Genomic DNA, 18,769 nt, shown 5'->3' on the forward strand with positions numbered 1-18,769 from the left:
AGGCTTTTTGGTACTTCCATAAATGATTGAGAAGCAAATAAAAGAAAATGGTGAACATTTTTGTATTTTAGTTTGCTACTTTTTCAACGTAAAATGAAATTGGTCTACATGCCGGTCTAGATGGGAAAATCTAGACCGCGGTCAATATCGCAATCAAATTCGCGAATTCGGTAGTTCCCAGTCCTTGTGAGACACAGCCATATAATAATCTCCCGTAATGCCCATGGCCCGATCACGGGTTTGCAAAAACATAGCAGAGAGCCATATAATAAACAACATATTAACCTCCAACATTCGGTCTTTACGGGAAAATCTCACGCCTCGGCCTTGCCGTATGCGGCAAGGTCTCAATCTGAGATTTTCCCGTAAAGACCTCACTCTCGGTTAATAAGTAGTTAATAATTTAATAGGATTCCGGGTTTAAGTTTTCGGGTTAAGTTTTCTAGGTTAATTAAAATAGGCTTCGAGGCTAGGCTTCAAAATGTGTTAGTCTAATGTGCAAATTGCAATTATACCTACATTTTGTATTGCTGTAGTTTAGCTTAGAATTTATCACCGTTTCAAAGATCAGAAATTTGGTTTTGTAGTTCAGAACATCATGACGAAACTGCATACATCAGAGAAAGTTAAAGTAAACTCGTGTTTACGAGGTCAGTTGCCAAGAACGTTTGTGGTTTGGATAACTTTATTTCCATTCAGTAAACAGAACTTCAACGTGTCTATCTGATTTAAGTTTAGCTCTTGTTAAATTAAGGTGATTCCTCACATTTGCATCGCGCATCCTTACTGCGCATAATTTATGGCGTCATTCGCGCGCGCTCGTGAAAGCATGGAGGATTTGCCTTGATATTGAGTTCTGTCAGTTGAAAATGGCTATAGCTCACTAACGAGCTCAGGTACCCCAAATTTTTTTCCAATCATTTTAATCAACTAATCATTAGCTTTGCGTGAGAAAAGACTGATCTGATTTCTATTGTTGAGAATTGAATAAATAAGGAAAATAGCAGCTGCACTGTAGTCTTTTCTATTTTGCAGTTTGATAGCAGTGGCAAGCAATTTAGTTCCAGCTTGAAGAAAGAAAAAAAAGATCATCGTCATTTCCTTTATAAGTGTCATCTTTTAGGGGTCATAAAAATCTCGAGTCACGCCCGGATTGCCCTCTTTTAGGCGTTTAATACAAATTTTCCGACGAGGATCTCCGACCTTTTCATTTGGGAGTTCCCCCGGGTTATATTTTGTTATTCTTATGTTATTCGTATTGTTATGTTATAGTCAGCCATCTTTGGGTTATGCATCCACGTTAAAAATGCTTTATAGTTTATACCATTCATTAAATGAGCTGGGGCATGACAGGAATATAGGACTGCAGCCAACTGCACGTTCAGGTGCTCATAAGAATACGTGGGTGTTTATATCATGCTCTCACGATCAATCTCCTGATGGTTTTGCTCTGTTCTCCCGCATTCTATTCGTCGGCGTCTCAGAATACGTTTTTTACCTATTGATCCCCCTTCCCCACCCCGGACTATAACGGTGTATTTTCCATATCCTCACTAGTGAGGATATGGATGACGTTCAGTTGAGCAACAGTTGAATGAAAAAGCTTCATCTGGTTTCTTAAGCTTTTAATGAAAAATTCACTTCTTCGATTTAACGAGAATGTAGGCAGACAAAGTCAAAATTACTCAATGAAAATGCATGCAAAGAAAGTCAAAATACTCAAGTTTTAGGAAACATCTTAGGTTGGCAAAAGTCAAAGGCTCGAAGTACGGTTTGGATTATTCAGAATAATGTTTACATGGCTGAAACTTCAATAACAGGAACTCGCAGCTAACTCGGCGGACATTTTGCAGCTAAAATGAAACTGCACACGTCATACGTCACGGCGATACGGCAGCCATTTTGAATTATATTTTCAAATAGCTATTATGGGATGCTCAGGGGGCAAATTAGTATGTATTTCCCCCTAAGTATCCCATAATAGCAATTTGAAATAAGAGAATTCAAGATAGCCGCCGTATCGCCGAAAAGGTCCATTAAATAGAGATTTTTACCATGATGGCCCAATAGGAATTAGGTTGGGTCAGTGTGCACGCTATATCATGACTTACATTACCAGTTATATGCTTATACGTGAATAAATTTAGTAAGCAGTGATGAAAACAAAAGAGACTTTTTCTGTTCACTGAACCAGTGATAATGGGTGTCACACCATTATCACTGCACTATTGGTTGCTAGATTGTTTTCCGCTCTATTAATTTCTCAACTTCTCATATATGCTTGGTCAAATTAATGCTTCAGCAATTAAATAATAAATAATTTCTTGTACTCAGAGTGCAATAAAATTCAACAGTAGGATCTGTCGTTGGGCTCAACCGATCGTAATTAGCCACGTGATTTTCACGTGATGTCATCTTCGTCATATTGGATGACATTGACAAAAGATTGCTCAATAGCTTGTTTTTCGTTTGTGTCATCCAAGCTCCATCAGACCTTGCCATTTCAACCAAACGATATATTCCTAAAATCGACCAGGATAGAAGACCTGCGTGTAAACCAGCTAAGGCTGATGTGCCGTACTTGTAAATTTATTAAAATTTATTTATATGTAGTGGTTGAGGTGTGGTAAAGTTTGCTTGTCCTTTCGTTATGTCTGTCCCTAATGGACCATAACTCTTTTATTTTGATTTGTTGTTACGTTGTCAATAAATGTGCACCTCTTTTGTCTTCGTTTGGCCTAATTAATATACAGAATGCAGGTCGCCTCCCTTCAGAGCCACTGCCATTCAAGATTTTATTCTTAGTATCCGTCGTTTCAAAATCGCTTGGGATTTGCTTAAAGTGAGCTAAGAAGCGCAATGGACGAAAGAAAAGCTGTGCAAGAGCCTTTCGCTGTCTCTGACAAGATTATGTATTTAATTCACGCTTACCGAGCTTCACAAGCTTTATTTACGGCTTGCGATCTTGGCATCTTCGACATACTGCACACATCATCAACTCCTCTATCGGCACAAGTGATATCGCAGAACTTGTCCTCGAATCCAGATGCTACAACTCGACTCCTAGACAGCCTCGTTTCCCTGGAACTGTTGGAAAAGGCCAAACAAGGTGACCTGTGGTTGTACAACAACACCACTATCGCAAACAGTTTTCTAACAAATGCAGTCGTGAATCCCTTGTGGATTTTATAGCCATAAATAACAAAATAGACTACCCTATGTTTGCCAACTTAGAAAGCGCAGTTCGAGAAGGGACAACCCAGTGGATGAAGACATTTGGACGGTCCTCAGAGGAACTGTGGAAAGAACAGTATGGAAGCCAAGAGGCTTGTTTAAGATTCACGGGTGCAATGCACGGTTCTTCACTGCATGGCTGTGACGCAGTGGCCCAGGCATTTGATTTAACAGCGTACACAAAATGCTGCGATTTAGGAGGTTAGATTTGTGAAGATGATGTTCAGTGTTCAGCATGATTTGTTTCGAGTTTCCAAAGGACAGAGAACTATTAAGGTTAGAATATCGGGAAAGGTACTTCAAGTAAGGGAAATACTAGTTGTTGATTTAATATGTGCGTTTAAGATGTCGATATTTTTGTCAGTTGGACACATTATGACATTCAACTTTGTCACTATGTTAGTTTTGTGTAGGGGTGGGCGAGGGAACATATGAACTCCTTTCCTGGGGTAGGTGAGGCAAGTAGCCCTTTTGGAAATACTAAGACCTTGCCACTCTCCATTTCCCAGAGATTACTAGGGGCTTACTGTCTTTGTAAATTTGCTTATTTTAGAGGGTAGAAGAGAGTTGTTTTCTTGATCGCAACATCCAAAACAAATATGGCGTCATGTGTCGAGGTTTTTTGATGAAACCAAAACCAAATAACATGTTTATTTCCAATCCATTTTAAAAAATTGCTATTACTTATCGTGTCAGGAATTGTTGGTATTGGATCGGGGGTAACATATAAGAGGATTTTGTGTGACCGTTGCAGTGGTTTGCGTGACTTCATCCGCTTGACGTTAACTCTCAGTCACGTACTTCTGGCTACGTAACGGCAAAGGATTTTTTGGGTCTTAGGCTGGATATCTAATTTTGTGGTTTCGTTCAAAATTCTAAACATTGTTATCATCTTATTTATCTAGGGGCTGCAGGAACCATGGCATATGCTTTGTGTCAGTACAATCCTCGCATGAAGATCACAGTTTGTGAACTGCCGTCAGTGGTAAACTGCGCTCACCACTTCAAGCCTTCCCTCGAGGCTTGCCCAATTCAAGGGAAGATCTCTTTTGTGGCTAGTGATTTCCTCCAGTCTGATTTACCAAAGGCTGATTTGTACGTGATATGTCGCACACTCCACAATATGTCTGATGAAAAAGTCGACTTGATTCTATCGAAAGTTTACAAAAGTTTACCCTCAGGTATGCGTTAAAACTCTTACGTATATCACTTTCTATTATGTACTTACTGCAATTTTCCATTGATCCCTTCAACAACATTCGTGCACTTCCGTTGGGTTGCCGTTCCTCCACTTAAAAAGAATACACCATACTCCAGAAAAAAGAAACAAAGAAAACGTTTCTGCAACATAATTTGACCAATAGGAGAAAATATATATAGGTTATTGACCAAGCGTGAGGTCAAGATGGCTGGATATTGGACAATTCTTGCGTGTTTAGCCAATCACTGCGCAAGATTTGTTTCATCTTGCCTGCTCACGGAGCAAGCCATAAAATAAGCCGTGTTTTTAACTAATCAGAAGGAACAAAACCACTCGCGACGTCGTATACGCTCGTTTTCCCGCGCTTAGCAGGTGTTACCTGTTAAAACTTTGATTCTGATTGGATCAGTACGTCACCGTACGCCAACCGTGATTGGCCAGACTTGTTTCCTTTGTTTTCGGCTTCTTATCGTCTCTGACGGAAATTTTTCACAACTTCAACTATAACAACGCGTTAACTTTGATACGTTGCATTTAGCGAATTAAAAGCACTGTAACCATTGACAATGAAAATTTCCCTTGATACTTAAACGGAAGTTAAGGTTTCCTCAAAGCTCCAGTTGCAATATCTATAATAATATTAATACAATAAGTGGTATATCTACAAGTGGTTACATTATTGCTGCATAATCTTTAGGTGGCGCTTTTCTCATCTGCGAGCAATTTTTAAATGAGAATAAAAGCGGCCCGGAGGACGCTCTCTGTCAGTCACTGAACATGCTACTGTTATGTGAAGGAAAGGAAAGAACAGCAAACGAATACAAACATATTTTGGAGAAGCACGGTTTTGTCGACATTCAGGTGAAACTAGTTCACCTTACTATGGATGCCATTTTATGCAGAAAGATTTAAATTGTTACTCAGCATGGGGCGGGGTACGAGGAAGTGTTAATGATACCATTCTAAGTTTTCTGGGCTTCAATAAGTTTTATTATTATATGGCTTGTTCTTGTAGCCGATATAATGCGCGCTTTGATTGGCTAATTGTATAGGGCATTATTTAGCTCTTATTAACCGAGCAGGAGGTCTGTTTGGGAGAGTATTGACGGAGGTCGTGAGTACAGACCGAACGCAGTGAGGTCTGTACACACGACCGAGGTCAAGATTCTCCCATACAGATCGACTTAGCTCGGTTAATAAGATGTTTATTATGTGGCAAAGAAGAAAACTTCAATTCGTTTAATGTAACTGGTTTGCTGACATTTTGCTTGCGAACGGCGATGAGCTTAACTTAAACCTGCCCGGCGAAATTTGCTCATCCTCTTTACTTTTTTTTGTCATCAGGCTTTTTGGTACTTCCATAAATGATTGAGAAGCAAATAAAAGAAAATGGTGAACATTTTTGTATTTTAGTTTGCTACTTTTTCAACGTAAAATGAAATTGGTCTACATGCCGGTCTAGATGGGAAAATCTAGACCGCGGTCAATATCGCAATCAAATTCGCGAATTCGGTAGTTCCCAGTCCTTGTGAGACACAGCCATATAATAATCTCCCGTAATGCCCATGGGCCGATCACGGGCTTGCAAAAACATAGCAGAGAGCCATGTATTTTCCGCTGTTATTCCAAGTAATTAGTCGCAGTTGTTTTCGTGTCACACCTGCCGCATCCACTATTGTGCATTCTGTTTTGCATGGATGTCCTGATTGGCCAGTTATTAGTATTTATACTCTACGCTGTCTCTTGAGTACCATTCACGCTCGCGGTTCCATACAGTACAAAATGCTGCGATTTAGGAGGTTAGATTTGTGAAGATGATGTTCAGTGTTCAGCATGATTTGTTTCGAGTTTCCAAAGGACAGAGAACTATTAAGGTTAGAATATCGGGAAAGGTACTTCAAGTAAGGGAAATACTAGTTGTTGATTTAATATGTGCGTTTAAGATGTCGATATTTTTGTCAGTTGGACACATTATGACATTCAACTTTGTCACTATGTTAGTTTTGTGTAGGGGTGGGCGAGGGAACATATGAACTCCTTTCCTGGGGTAGGTGAGGCAAGTAGCCCTTTTGGAAATACTAAGACCTTGCCACTCTCCATTTCCCAGAGATTACTAGGGGCTTACTGTCTTTGTAAATTTGCTTATTTTAGAGGGTAGAAGAGAGTTGTTTTCTTGATCGCAACATCCAAAACAAATATGGCGTCATGTGTCGAGGTTTTTTGATGAAACCAAAACCAAATAACATGTTTATTTCCAATCCATTTTAAAAAATTGCTATTACTTATCGTGTCAGGAATTGTTGGTATTGGATCGGGGGTAACATATAAGAGGATTTTGTGTGACCGTTGCAGTGGTTTGCGTGACTTCATCCGCTTGACGTTAACTCTCAGTCACGTACTTCTGGCTACGTAACGGCAAAGGATTTTTTGGGTCTTAGGCTGGATATCTAATTTTGTGGTTTCGTTCAAAATTCTAAACATTGTTATCATCTTATTTATCTAGGGGCTGCAGGAACCATGGCATATGCTTTGTGTCAGTACAATCCTCGCATGAAGATCACAGTTTGTGAACTGCCGTCAGTGGTAAACTGCGCTCACCACTTCAAGCCTTCCCTCGAGGCTTGCCCAATTCAAGGGAAGATCTCTTTTGTGGCTAGTGATTTCCTCCAGTCTGATTTACCAAAGGCTGATTTGTACGTGATATGTCGCACACTCCACAATATGTCTGATGAAAAAGTCGACTTGATTCTATCGAAAGTTTACAAAAGTTTACCCTCAGGTATGCGTTAAAACTCTTACGTATATCACTTTCTATTATGTACTTACTGCAATTTTCCATTGATCCCTTCAACAACATTCGTGCACTTCCGTTGGGTTGCCGTTCCTCCACTTAAAAAGAATACACCATACTCCAGAAAAAAGAAACAAAGAAAACGTTTCTGCAACATAATTTGACCAATAGGAGAAAATATATATAGGTTATTGACCAAGCGTGAGGTCAAGATGGCTGGATATTGGACAATTCTTGCGTGTTTAGCCAATCACTGCGCAAGATTTGTTTCATCTTGCCTGCTCACGGAGCAAGCCATAAAATAAGCCGTGTTTTTAACTAATCAGAAGGAACAAAACCACTCGCGACGTCGTATACGCTCGTTTTCCCGCGCTTAGCAGGTGTTACCTGTTAAAACTTTGATTCTGATTGGATCAGTACGTCACCGTACGCCAACCGTGATTGGCCAGACTTGTTTCCTTTGTTTTCGGCTTCTTATCGTCTCTGACGGAAATTTTTCACAACTTCAACTATAACAACGCGTTAACTTTGATACGTTGCATTTAGCGAATTAAAAGCACTGTAACCATTGACAATGAAAATTTCCCTTGATACTTAAACGGAAGTTAAGGTTTCCTCAAAGCTCCAGTTGCAATATCTATAATAATATTAATACAATAAGTGGTATATCTACAAGTGGTTACATTATTGCTGCATAATCTTTAGGTGGCGCTTTTCTCATCTGCGAGCAATTTTTAAATGAGAATAAAAGCGGCCCGGAGGACGCTCTCTGTCAGTCACTGAACATGCTACTGTTATGTGAAGGAAAGGAAAGAACAGCAAACGAATACAAACATATTTTGGAGAAGCACGGTTTTGTCGACATTCAGGTGAAACTAGTTCACCTTACTATGGATGCCATTTTATGCAGAAAGATTTAAATTGTTACTCAGCATGGGGCGGGGTACGAGGAAGTGTTAATGATACCATTCTAAGTTTTCTGGGCTTCAATAAGTTTTATTATTATATGGCTTGTTCTTGTAGCCGATATAATGCGCGCTTTGATTGGCTAATTGTATAGGGCATTATTTAGCTCTTATTAACCGAGCAGGAGGTCTGTTTGGGAGAGTATTGACGGAGGTCGTGAGTACAGACCGAACGCAGTGAGGTCTGTACACACGACCGAGGTCAAGATTCTCCCATACAGATCGACTTAGCTCGGTTAATAAGATGTTTATTATGTGGCAAAGAAGAAAACTTCAATTCGTTTAATGTAACTGGTTTGCTGACATTTTGCTTGCGAACGGCGATGAGCTTAACTTAAACCTGCCCGGCGAAATTTGCTCATCCTCTTTACTTTTTTTTGTCATCAGGCTTTTTGGTACTTCCATAAATGATTGAGAAGCAAATAAAAGAAAATGGTGAACATTTTTGTATTTTAGTTTGCTACTTTTTCAACGTAAAATGAAATTGGTCTACATGCCGGTCTAGATGGGAAAATCTAGACCGCGGTCAATATCGCAATCAAATTCGCGAATTCGGTAGTTCCCAGTCCTTGTGAGACACAGCCATATAATAATCTCCCGTAATGCCCATGGGCCGATCACGGGCTTGCAAAAACATAGCAGAGAGCCATGTATTTTCCGCTGTTATTCCAAGTAATTAGTCGCAGTTGTTTTCGTGTCACACCTGCCGCATCCACTATTGTGCATTCTGTTTTGCATGGATGTCCTGATTGGCCAGTTATTAGTATTTATACTCTACGCTGTCTCTTGAGTACCATTCACGCTCGCGGTTCCATACAGTTTATTCATCTTTCTGGTTTACGCCCCCCACCCCCCCCCCCCCTCCCGTTTACTACAGGTTTCGTCATTGGTTTTATCTTTCAGGCCGTAGAGACGCTTCTGGCGACTTCTTTCGCTGTTTCAAATGCGGCAAATTTGGACACTGGGCCAAGGACTGTAGATCCATGTTCTGGCCGGGAAGTTACCAGTCCCCTAGTTACAATTCTTGCCCTGGAATCTCCTACAACAAGCCAACCGCAGGCCAATCAACTCAACCAAAGTAATGAAGATGACTTGGCGCAGGTAGATCAAATTACACAGAATTACGAACTTGAAAGCGGACATTCATTAAGTGTTAAGGGTAATTTGAAGAATAATTTAGGTTTCTGGAGATCTATAGGTGCTCCGGATTTTATTTTGTCTATTATTGAAAACGGCTACAGGCTGCCGTTCATCAGTTTTCCGTTGGCCGTAAAGCTAAGAAATAATAAGTCAGCTCGACTTCATGCTGATTTTGTGGACCAAGCTGTTCTTGAGCTTGTTAACTCTGGTCGGGTGCGTATGGTTAATGAGCAGCCTTTTGTTGTAAATCCCTTGTCAGTTTCTATACAGCCATGGGGTAAAAAGAGGTTAATTCTTGATTTGCGCCATGTCAATAAGTCATTAATTATGCAAAGCGTTAAATACGAGGACTGGAAAATTGCTATGGCTTATTTTGCGAAAGACGCGTACATGTTTTCCTTTGATTTAAAAAGCGGTTATCACCATATCGACATTGCGCAAGAGCACCAAACTTTTCTGGGGTTTTCATGGCGGGCGTCTGATTCCATTAATGAAGTATTTTATGTTTTCACTGTGCTCCCGTTCGGTCTTTCCTCTGCCCCTTACGTTTTCACAAAGGTTTTGAAGCCTTTAGAAAAGTATTGGAGAATACAGGGTCTTCGTATAGCCATCTTCTTGGACGATGGTTGGGCGATTGTTCAGGATAGAGAAAGTTGTCGCACTAAGGCCATAGCTGTAAGGGGGGATTTGTATAACGCGGGCTTTGTCGTTAACGAAGACAAATCGGTATGGGAACCCACCTAAGTATTGGACTGGTTGGGTATAACCTGGAATTCTGCACTGGGTACTTTAAAAATTGTAAAAAGAAGAATTCTTAAGGTCATCAATACAATTGATCATATTATTGAAGCCGATTTCAAAGTGTCTGCCAGACAGTTGGCCTCCTTCACAGGTCAAATTATTTCCACCGGGCCTGTAGTTGGTAACATTGGCAGGATAATGACCAGACATTGTGTCTTGTCCACCTTGTGCAAAGATAACTGGGATTCTATATTCCGTCTCGACGATTACTGCAAGGAAGAACTGTATTTTTGGAAGGAAAATATGGTTAATATCAACTCTAGGTATTGCTTTGTAAGTAAAGATCCTAGTTATTTTGTATATTCGGATGCCAGTGCTACCGGAGGTGGAGCAATTATTGACTTTAACAATGATTTTGTGTGCCACAAAATGTGGTCGGAGAACGAGAGAGTTCAAAGTTCAACGTGGAGGGAGTTGTCTGTTATTGAGTTTTCATTGCAATCATTTGCCTCAGTGTTGGAAGGATCACACGTTAAGTGGTTTACTGATAGCCAAGCAGCTGCTAACATTGTTGAAGTGGGCAGCATGAAATTAGGTTTGCATAAGATGGCCCGAAGGATTTTTGATATTTGTATTCGATCGGGGATTCATTTAGAAGTGCAATGGATCCCTCGCACTTCGAATCAGCAAGCTGATTATATAAGTTGTTTAATTGATACTGATGATTGGCAAATTACTGAAGAATTTTTTCTTTTTCTTGATGGCCGGTGGGGCCCGCATAGTGTTGATTATTTTGCCAATTATTATAATCACAAGCTCCCCAAATATTTTTCGAGGTTTTGGAACCCCAAAACTTCGGGTGTTGATTTTTTCTTTCAGTCTCTTCGAGGAGAAAATTGCCTAGTAGTCCCTCCAGTTGGTATCTTCCCATGCGTATTGCATTATTTGAAATCTCAGCGGGCCGTTGGTACGCTCGTTGTACCTCTTTGGCCTTCGGCTCATTTTTGGCCTTTAATTACACACAAGTATAGTAGTTATCTTGTGGCTCACAGTATTCATATCGGGAATGAGGTTCTAACCCGCGGAAGAAACCTTAATTCGCTCTTAGGGTCTGGTCCTTTCACAGGAAATATTATTGCCTTTAGATTGAAATTTACTGAGTAATTTATTGAACGGCGTGCCCATTAGCCTAATGATTATTTACATTTGGTGGCGCTGGCCAAAGCAATATGTTGTTTATCTATGTGGCACTGGCCTAATTAATAGTCTGTCATTTCATGTGGCGCTGTCTTAAACAGCGTATAGTTGATTTATGTGGCGCTGGCCCAATCAATGGTTTTTGATTTACGGGGCACTGGTCCATTCAATAGTCTATCGTCTGATGTGGCACTGGCCCCAACAATGATCGATTTTTATACGGCTCTTTTTTTTGTTCTTTTATTATATATGTTTTGTTCTTGTCTTTCCAGGTAATCTTATCAAGTAATTCCTGGAAAGGCTTTCAACAATTTTCTTCAATCAACGTTTATGAGGTTTTAGAAGTTATGTTGAAGTCCAGGGCGGATACAACTACTAAAGCCTACGTTCGCGTTATTAGAAAGTTCTTGCAGTGGTCTAAAAGTAGACATTTCAACATGCAGTTACCTTTTCCCCTTAGTGTTGTTTCTCTATAGTTATTTGAAGTTCAGCAGTCTTGCACCTCTAGTTCCTCCGTAATTTTAGCCCATGCTGCCCTTAAATGGTTACATTCTTTTGGATCGTAATCCTTTGGATAGTGAATTTTGCAGGAATATTATCGAATCTGCCAAACGCCAGAAATCACAGCCAGTCATGAAAAAGAAGCCTATTACCACAGACATCATAAGGAGTATTTTAGATACTCATAACAAGAAAGATGCTAATTTAAAGAACCTTCGTATCGCTGCGTTATGCTCTTTAGCTTTTGCAGGATTTTTTCGTTACGACGAATTATGCAATATTGTTCCTAAGCATATTGAATTTCACAGCGATTATATAAGAATCTTTGTACCTCGTAGTAAGACAGATGTTTATAGGGAAGGGAATTTCGTCTTTATTAGTGCATCCAGGTCTAAGTACTGTCCTGTTGGTGTTTTACAACGGTATTTAGATTTATCTGGTTCACCGTAATAGTTCTAGCTATACCCTGAGAAGTGGAAAGATTTCTTATACTACTTGTAGAGATATCTTAAGAGATTATAAGCACTGTAACCATTCACAATGAAAATTTCCGTTGATACTAAAACGGAAGCTAAGGTTTCCTCAAAGCCCCAGTTGCAATATCTATAATAATATTATTATAATAAGTGGTCAAGAGATTAGCAAGGTAAGAGAGTGAATACCCCATATAGGTCCTCTAATAAGGTAATCCCTCTTAAGTTATTTTTAGACATGGTACCCAGTTCTTCCGAGGATGCTACTCGCGTGATGCGTCGACAACCGAAGCGATTCTCTGGAAAGTACCTGAGACGAAATGGCGGGAACGTCATTTTATATTGCTTGATTTCGTTTCATAGCAGAGATCATTTCTGCACTCTCAGCCGTCTTTTTGTTCGGCCGGGCTTTCGTTTGCTTTGTGCTCGTTTGGCTGTTCATTATTTGGCTGTTTATTCGGTTTTATGGAGTTTAATTAAGGAAACTTTAACGGCAGCGGGAACGAGTACAATGGCTGTGTAAGCGTGCGTTATAATTCTTTGTTCATTTCTTTGCCGTTGTTTACAAAAGGTCACAAAACAACAACGTGAAATAGCCATATTCTGCATATTCGAGATAACGAGAACTATAAGACGGCCAATTTTTAAAATTCCAATTTCGAATTTTGACGCTGTCTTACTTATTCTGTTTGGGATATTTCTGAGAGTATAGACACACGAGTCTAATTTCTCACGAGATTCGTAGGCTAAACATTAAGTCGTTTTTAATCGATGTTGCCTTTGGGGTTGCTGCTGTTGCTGCTTAAAGTGCTTTTGCTACTTGCGCAGCGAGCGTCCTCCTGCACTTTCGACCATTTGTTTGTTCGGTTGTGGCTAGCATGTGTTTGGGCGTTTGTTTGCTTTGCACTCGTTTTTCTACGCATTTCTCTGCCGTTCATTCAGTTTTTATTAGAGAGGTTAAGCGTGACGTTAGGGAGTTTAAGCATGACGTTTACGGCAGACAGCAAACGGCAAAGATAACCTCTGATTTTTTATTCTTTTCTTCTCATCCTTAAATAAATCACACAAAAATAGAAAAATGTCTCCTACTATTTACCACAAATACAAATATTTACACTCTACTGTACAAACAGCTGAAGACAGACGGCAAAAGTTTCATTTTTGCCGTTTGCCGTTTGCCGTTTGCCGTAAACGTCATGCTTAACCTCTCGGTTAACGGCAGACGGCAAACGGCAAAGATAACTTCTCATTTTGAGTTTTTTTCTTCTAATCCGTAAATAAAGCACACAAAAATAGAATAACGTCTCCTACTATTCACTACAAATACAAACAATTTCACACTGCTGTACACACAGCTGAAGAGAGATGGCAAAAGTTTCATTTTTGCCGTTTGCCGTTTGCCGTAAACGTCATGCTTAACCTCTATTGTTTGTGCAGGGGACATCCGTCTCTAATTTAAACTCCTATTTAAGTTTCGAGATGCATTAAAACATACCGAGAGCCGAAGCTGCTTCTGATCAAATACCAAAGAAGACATCCCCACAGCGTTGGAGGTTTTCCTTTGCTTTGAAACAAAACGAAGCGAAACATAAACAGATCCTCCACGAAAACATCCACGCAACGCGCGTGTAATATCCGCGGAAGAACTGGGTACAATGTCTAAAAATAACTTAAGAGGGATTACCTTATTTACAGGACCTATACGGGGGAGTCACTCTCTTACCTTGATAATCTCTTGAAGTGGTATATTACAAGTGGTTAAATTATTGCTGCATAATCTTTAGGTGGCGCTCTTCTCATCTGTGAGCAATTTTTAAATGAGAATAAAAGCGGCCCGGAGGACGCTCTCTCTCAATCACTGACCATGCTACTGTTATGTGAAGGAAAGGAAAGATCAGCGAAAGAATATAAACAGGTTTTGGAGAAGCATGGCTTCGTCGACATTCAAGCGAAACTAGTTCACCTTACTATGGATGCCATTTTATGCAAAAAGATTTAAGTTTAAGACAATTCTCTGTTTTAAAACTTAATGACAGTCCTTTAAGGGTTTCAAAGTTTTGGGGGGCTTTAACAATGTTCATAAATTTCAGTCCTTGGCTTGGGGGGGGGGGGGGTGGGAGGGGGCACTGTTAATCATACCCTTCCAAGCTCATTTTTCTGCGCTCCAATAAGTTTTATTATTATATGGCTTGTTCTTGTAGCCGATATAACGCGCGCTCTGATTGGCTAATTGTAGGGCATTATTCTCCCGTAATGCCCACGGGCTGATTCTGGACTTGCAAAAACAAAGCAAAAAGCCATATAATAAACAACATATTGACCTCGAAAGTTCGGTCTTTACGGGAAAATGTCAAAACCTCAGCCTTGCCATATACGGCAAGGTCTCGGTCTGAGATTTTCCCGTAAAGACCTCACTCTCGGTTAATAAGTAGTTAATAAGTCAAAAGGATTCGGGGTTTAAGTTTTCAGGTTAAGTTTTCCTAGGTTAATTAAAATAGGTTTGGAGGCTAAGCTTCAAAATGTGGTAGTCTAATATGCAAATTGCAATTATACCTACATTTTGTATTGCTAGAGTTTAGCTTAGAATTTATCACCGTTTCAAAGATCAGAAATTTTTGTTTTAGTTCAGAACATCATGACGAAGCTACACGCATCAGAGAAAGTTAAAGTAAAATCGTGTTTACGAGGTCAGTTGCCAAGAATGTTTATGGTTTTGGATAACTTTATTTCCATTCAGTAAACAGAATTTCAACGTGTCTATCTGATTTAAGATTAGCTTTTGTTAAATTAAGAGTAAAGATTTCTCAGTAAACCTAAGGATATATGACTCATTTAAGATTACATGAAATGTAACTGTTTCAAAATATTAATTCTGACTACACTAACACGAGACATTCAATGTGAATAGTTTTTTTGAGGATGGGTCAGTCAGTCATCTGTCATAGATGTATTACGTCTTACAACATAATCTGTATCCTTGCAAATTACAACTACTGGTGCTAACAATTAGAACTTGTACTACGCCAGATACGAAAAACCACTAAAATAAACTGAACACCCTTTGGATGTGGCCAGAAAATATGTGGAAACGGTTCCTCGGCTAATGCAGCAGCACAAGACCCCGAGGAAAGGGTACAAAATCAGTACCGTAGAACATTGACAACTATTCATTCAAGCTGTTATACCAAAAGCTTAATAATAACAAAACAAAGAGGACGAACACGAAGACTGACTAACCTAGAATGACCTAAATTTCCCGCCAAATGCCTAAATAGTCCTTAATCGTCCTATGACACCCCATGAGCCTCTCAATCGTGCCGTCAGAATAATAGCTTCTGACTAATTCGTCACTCAATGGTCATAAACTACGTTAGCTGGGTCCTGTTGGTTTCGTTTTCTTTTTTCTGCGCTAACCGCCTCAGAAGTTTAGCTCGTTTATGAGTATCTACTTCCCTAAACTGTTGATCAAAGGGGAAAAAGGTTTAAATTTGGTATTTTAATGGCCTATTCGTTAGCGGTACAGTGTACCAGAAGTTTTAATCCGGTGGTGAGACTCCCATGTGAAGAGATCGAGGATGCTCGTCTTGCTTAGGGATATAAATCACAGATTTTGATCTCGCTTAAGGTGTTCGGACTAAACGCCCCTGGTTATTTAGTCTTCAAAGTGTCTTTTAGGGTGCGCTTGAAGAAACTATATAAACAATCGTTGTCACTTCCGTTTTAAGTGGTATCTTTTAGGGGTGAAATAAATCTCGAGCCACGCCCGTATTGGTCTCCTTTAGGGGTTTAATTTTCCGACATGCATCTCCGACCTTTCATAATGTTATTCATATTGTTATGTTATAGTCAGCCATCATTGGGTTATGCATCTACGTTAAAAATTCTCTAAAGGGTATACCATTCATTAAATGAGCTGGGGCTTGAAAGGAATTCGCTCAGCCAACTGCACGTTCAGGTGGTCATAAGAATACGTGGGTGTTTATATCATACTCTCCCGATCAATCTCATGATGGTGTTTCTCTAATCATTTCGCCGCAGTCTGTTTCGTGGGAAATTATTCTCTGTAAAAGACGTAATGGTAATGCTAAGGATATTTCTAGGAAGTAATAGTGTTGCTACGGATATTTCTAGGAAGTAATAGTGTTGCTAAGAATATTTCTAGGAGGTCCAACAGCTTATCAATTATTAAAACACCGTAGTTTCGGATTCCCAGAAACTGACTAGTTTCTGTAACATTGAAATTTCAGTTTCTTGCCGTAAAATCCAACTTGGAGCAGTTATACACACCAGAAATCATTTGCATTGCTGTGAACTTGAAGCGCGAAAACCATAGCGCCGACGCCAACACGGAATTCGGATTTGTTCGCAGTCATGGTAAACGGATTCATTCTTTTCGGTCGCCCTGTTGTATTTGTAATACTGGCACTATTTCAAGGCGGTGTGTTGATAAATTTTCTTGTTAAGCACCACAGCATCAAAAATTGGTTCTTCCTTGCTGTACCGTTTCCCGCTTTTATAGCGTGGATCTGGCACGTAAACGACATAGCGGGACGTTTTCGCTGGATGTTTGTAGTCTGGCTGTTTCATGTTGGTATAGGATTGGTACCCTTCGTTGGAACCATATTTGCGCTCATCAAGAACAAGCTCATTGCAGGAGAACCATACGGTGCTGATAGCCTGAAATTGATCCTATGCGTTTCACCGCTTCTTCTGCTGATTTTATTAAACGACCCAAGCGTGGAAACAGACTCAAGTGATTATCGCGTGTTGATAACCGATCTTTCTTACAAGATGACCATCGATTTCTTCGATGGAGTGGACATGCTGAGTATCATTCTACAAGAAAACGAAGGCAATCATGGCATTCCAACGAGCTACGAAAGCGCTATAGTTGCTTTGGTGTGTATTAGCTTTCTGCTTTCTCCCATGGCTCTATTTGGGCACAAGGTAGATGAAAATGATCTTATTAGAAGCAGCAATGCAGTTGTAGCCGTCCGCATCGTCTTTCAAGTTTGTTTTAATACTCTGTTTCTCGCGCTTCGCGTGGTAATACACCTCAAGTACGGTGTAAATCTTTCTGTATTTACTGCCAAGAATGTGATTATGATTTTAATCGCACTTTTCAAGGTAATCTCCTTCTTAGAATGTTGCGAAAAAGAACATGAAATTGAAGTATAAATACTGACTTCCGCACTAAACTGGCGCTGAATTAGCAGCAGTTTCAAAGCTATACAACAGTGTATCTTATAAATATTTCATGATTTTTTTTCCCCAAACTTTCTCTTTTGACAAGTTCAATAAGTTTTCATATGTAACAAGATCAGGGTTAGATTGAAACTTCTCTTTCTTATTGATAATTCATCAAGTTAAAACAAAGAAAATCACAACCGTGAAGGAGGTTTGGATACCCGGTCTTTTAAATTAGCATAGATTTTGACGATTTTACTTCTCCGTTTACTCCTTAGTTTTTGTTTCGATTGAGAAGAAATATCAAACACTCGAGAAAATGTTTCATCAGCTATCCAAACACCTCGAATTTCGTCAAAATACTCCGCTGCGGGACGTATTTTCAACTCTCTTCTTGGTGTTTGGATGTCCCGATGAAACACTGTCTCCCGTGTTTTTGATATATTACAGTCGAACCTCGATTATCCGGATTTTTTGATTATCCGGACTTTTTCTCTAGTCCCAATTTTGTCATTAATATTTATTAGTCATGATCAAGATCCCTAGCAATGTTCTTTTTAAAACTATGGCGTTGAAAAGTGCAGTCAAAAGCGAGTTTATTTTGCTTTTAAAGAGCAAAAGCAGCGCTCGCACGCGTCGTAACTAATGAAGAACACTTGAATGAGCTCTGATTGGCTCAGAGTTAAGTGATTCAAGATGTACAGTAGACCATATTGTTTTCCAAACGATTTGTAAAAGTGTTGTTTCACAATTAAATGTTGCTTTATTTAAACAGTTTTGTTCTTCATTAATATTCATATTTTCGATTATCCGGACTATTTCGTCTAGTCCCAACGAGTCCGAATAATCGAGGTTCGACTGTACTGCAAAACATTAGTAAAACGAGAAAAAAGTTCTTAGATAGAATTTCAGCAAGACTGCGTTGCTTGTACGACAAGATCCACTCCTGCTATGATATTTTAGAATCAACAAATTTAATATTTACACGAGGTAAATAAATAAGTTTCCTCTGGTATCTTCTGTGAATTTCATGTGTTGTTATGAACGGAAGTGCAAGTCAAATATGCGACTTTTACAAATAAATATACAACTTAAAGTAAAGTGTAGGAAATCATCATGAAAGTTTTGCGTAGGAACACAATCTGCTACAAATGTAGGAGGTCTGCTAATTTTCTAACAAATAATCAAAATCTTCGAATTATAACAAAATATGCTGTGTCCCGCGTCATTGAAATTTCGGCTCAGTTAGCTATCTCAATCTCAGATTTTCTTCTTTTTTCACGGACCTCCTTTCTGACTAGAGACTGCATTGCATATTCAAGAAAGAACAAAATGCCCT

The 18,769-nt window shown here is 39.5% G+C and overlaps 1 protein-coding gene and 1 pseudogene across 3 annotated transcripts; both read left to right on the forward strand.

Annotated features, from left to right (window-relative positions):
* Positions 1 to 2,757: 2,757 nt before the first annotated feature.
* On the forward strand, positions 2,758 to 4,952 carry LOC145502606 (putative bifunctional dTTP/UTP pyrophosphatase/methyltransferase protein; annotated as a pseudogene). Its single transcript, XR_014051365.1, has 2 exons — positions 2,758 to 3,435; positions 4,140 to 4,952. The product of XR_014051365.1 is annotated as a putative bifunctional dTTP/UTP pyrophosphatase/methyltransferase protein (transcript).
* A 1,587-nt stretch (positions 4,953 to 6,539) lies between these two features.
* On the forward strand, positions 6,540 to 18,654 carry LOC145502607 (putative bifunctional dTTP/UTP pyrophosphatase/methyltransferase protein). 2 transcript variants are annotated; one of them, XM_081481935.1, is made up of 3 exons: positions 6,540 to 7,214; positions 9,095 to 9,292; positions 16,491 to 16,615. In XM_081481935.1, exons 1-2 carry the CDS (start codon positions 6,953 to 6,955, stop codon positions 9,271 to 9,273), a joined length of 441 nt encoding a protein of 146 aa, XP_081338061.1. In that variant the 5' UTR covers positions 6,540 to 6,952; the 3' UTR covers positions 9,274 to 9,292; positions 16,491 to 16,615. The 2 variants fall into 2 exon arrangements, with proteins under 2 accessions (XP_081338061.1, XP_081338060.1); XM_081481934.1 differs by lacking the exon at positions 6,540 to 7,214 and having other exon boundaries at positions 8,658 to 9,292; positions 16,491 to 18,654.
* Positions 18,655 to 18,769: the final 115 nt, after the last annotated feature.

The sequence above is a fragment of the Orbicella franksi genome, chromosome 11 (assembly GCF_964199315.1).
Source record: "Orbicella franksi chromosome 11, jaOrbFran1.1, whole genome shotgun sequence".
NCBI classification, from domain to species: domain Eukaryota; kingdom Metazoa; phylum Cnidaria; class Anthozoa; order Scleractinia; family Merulinidae; genus Orbicella; species Orbicella franksi.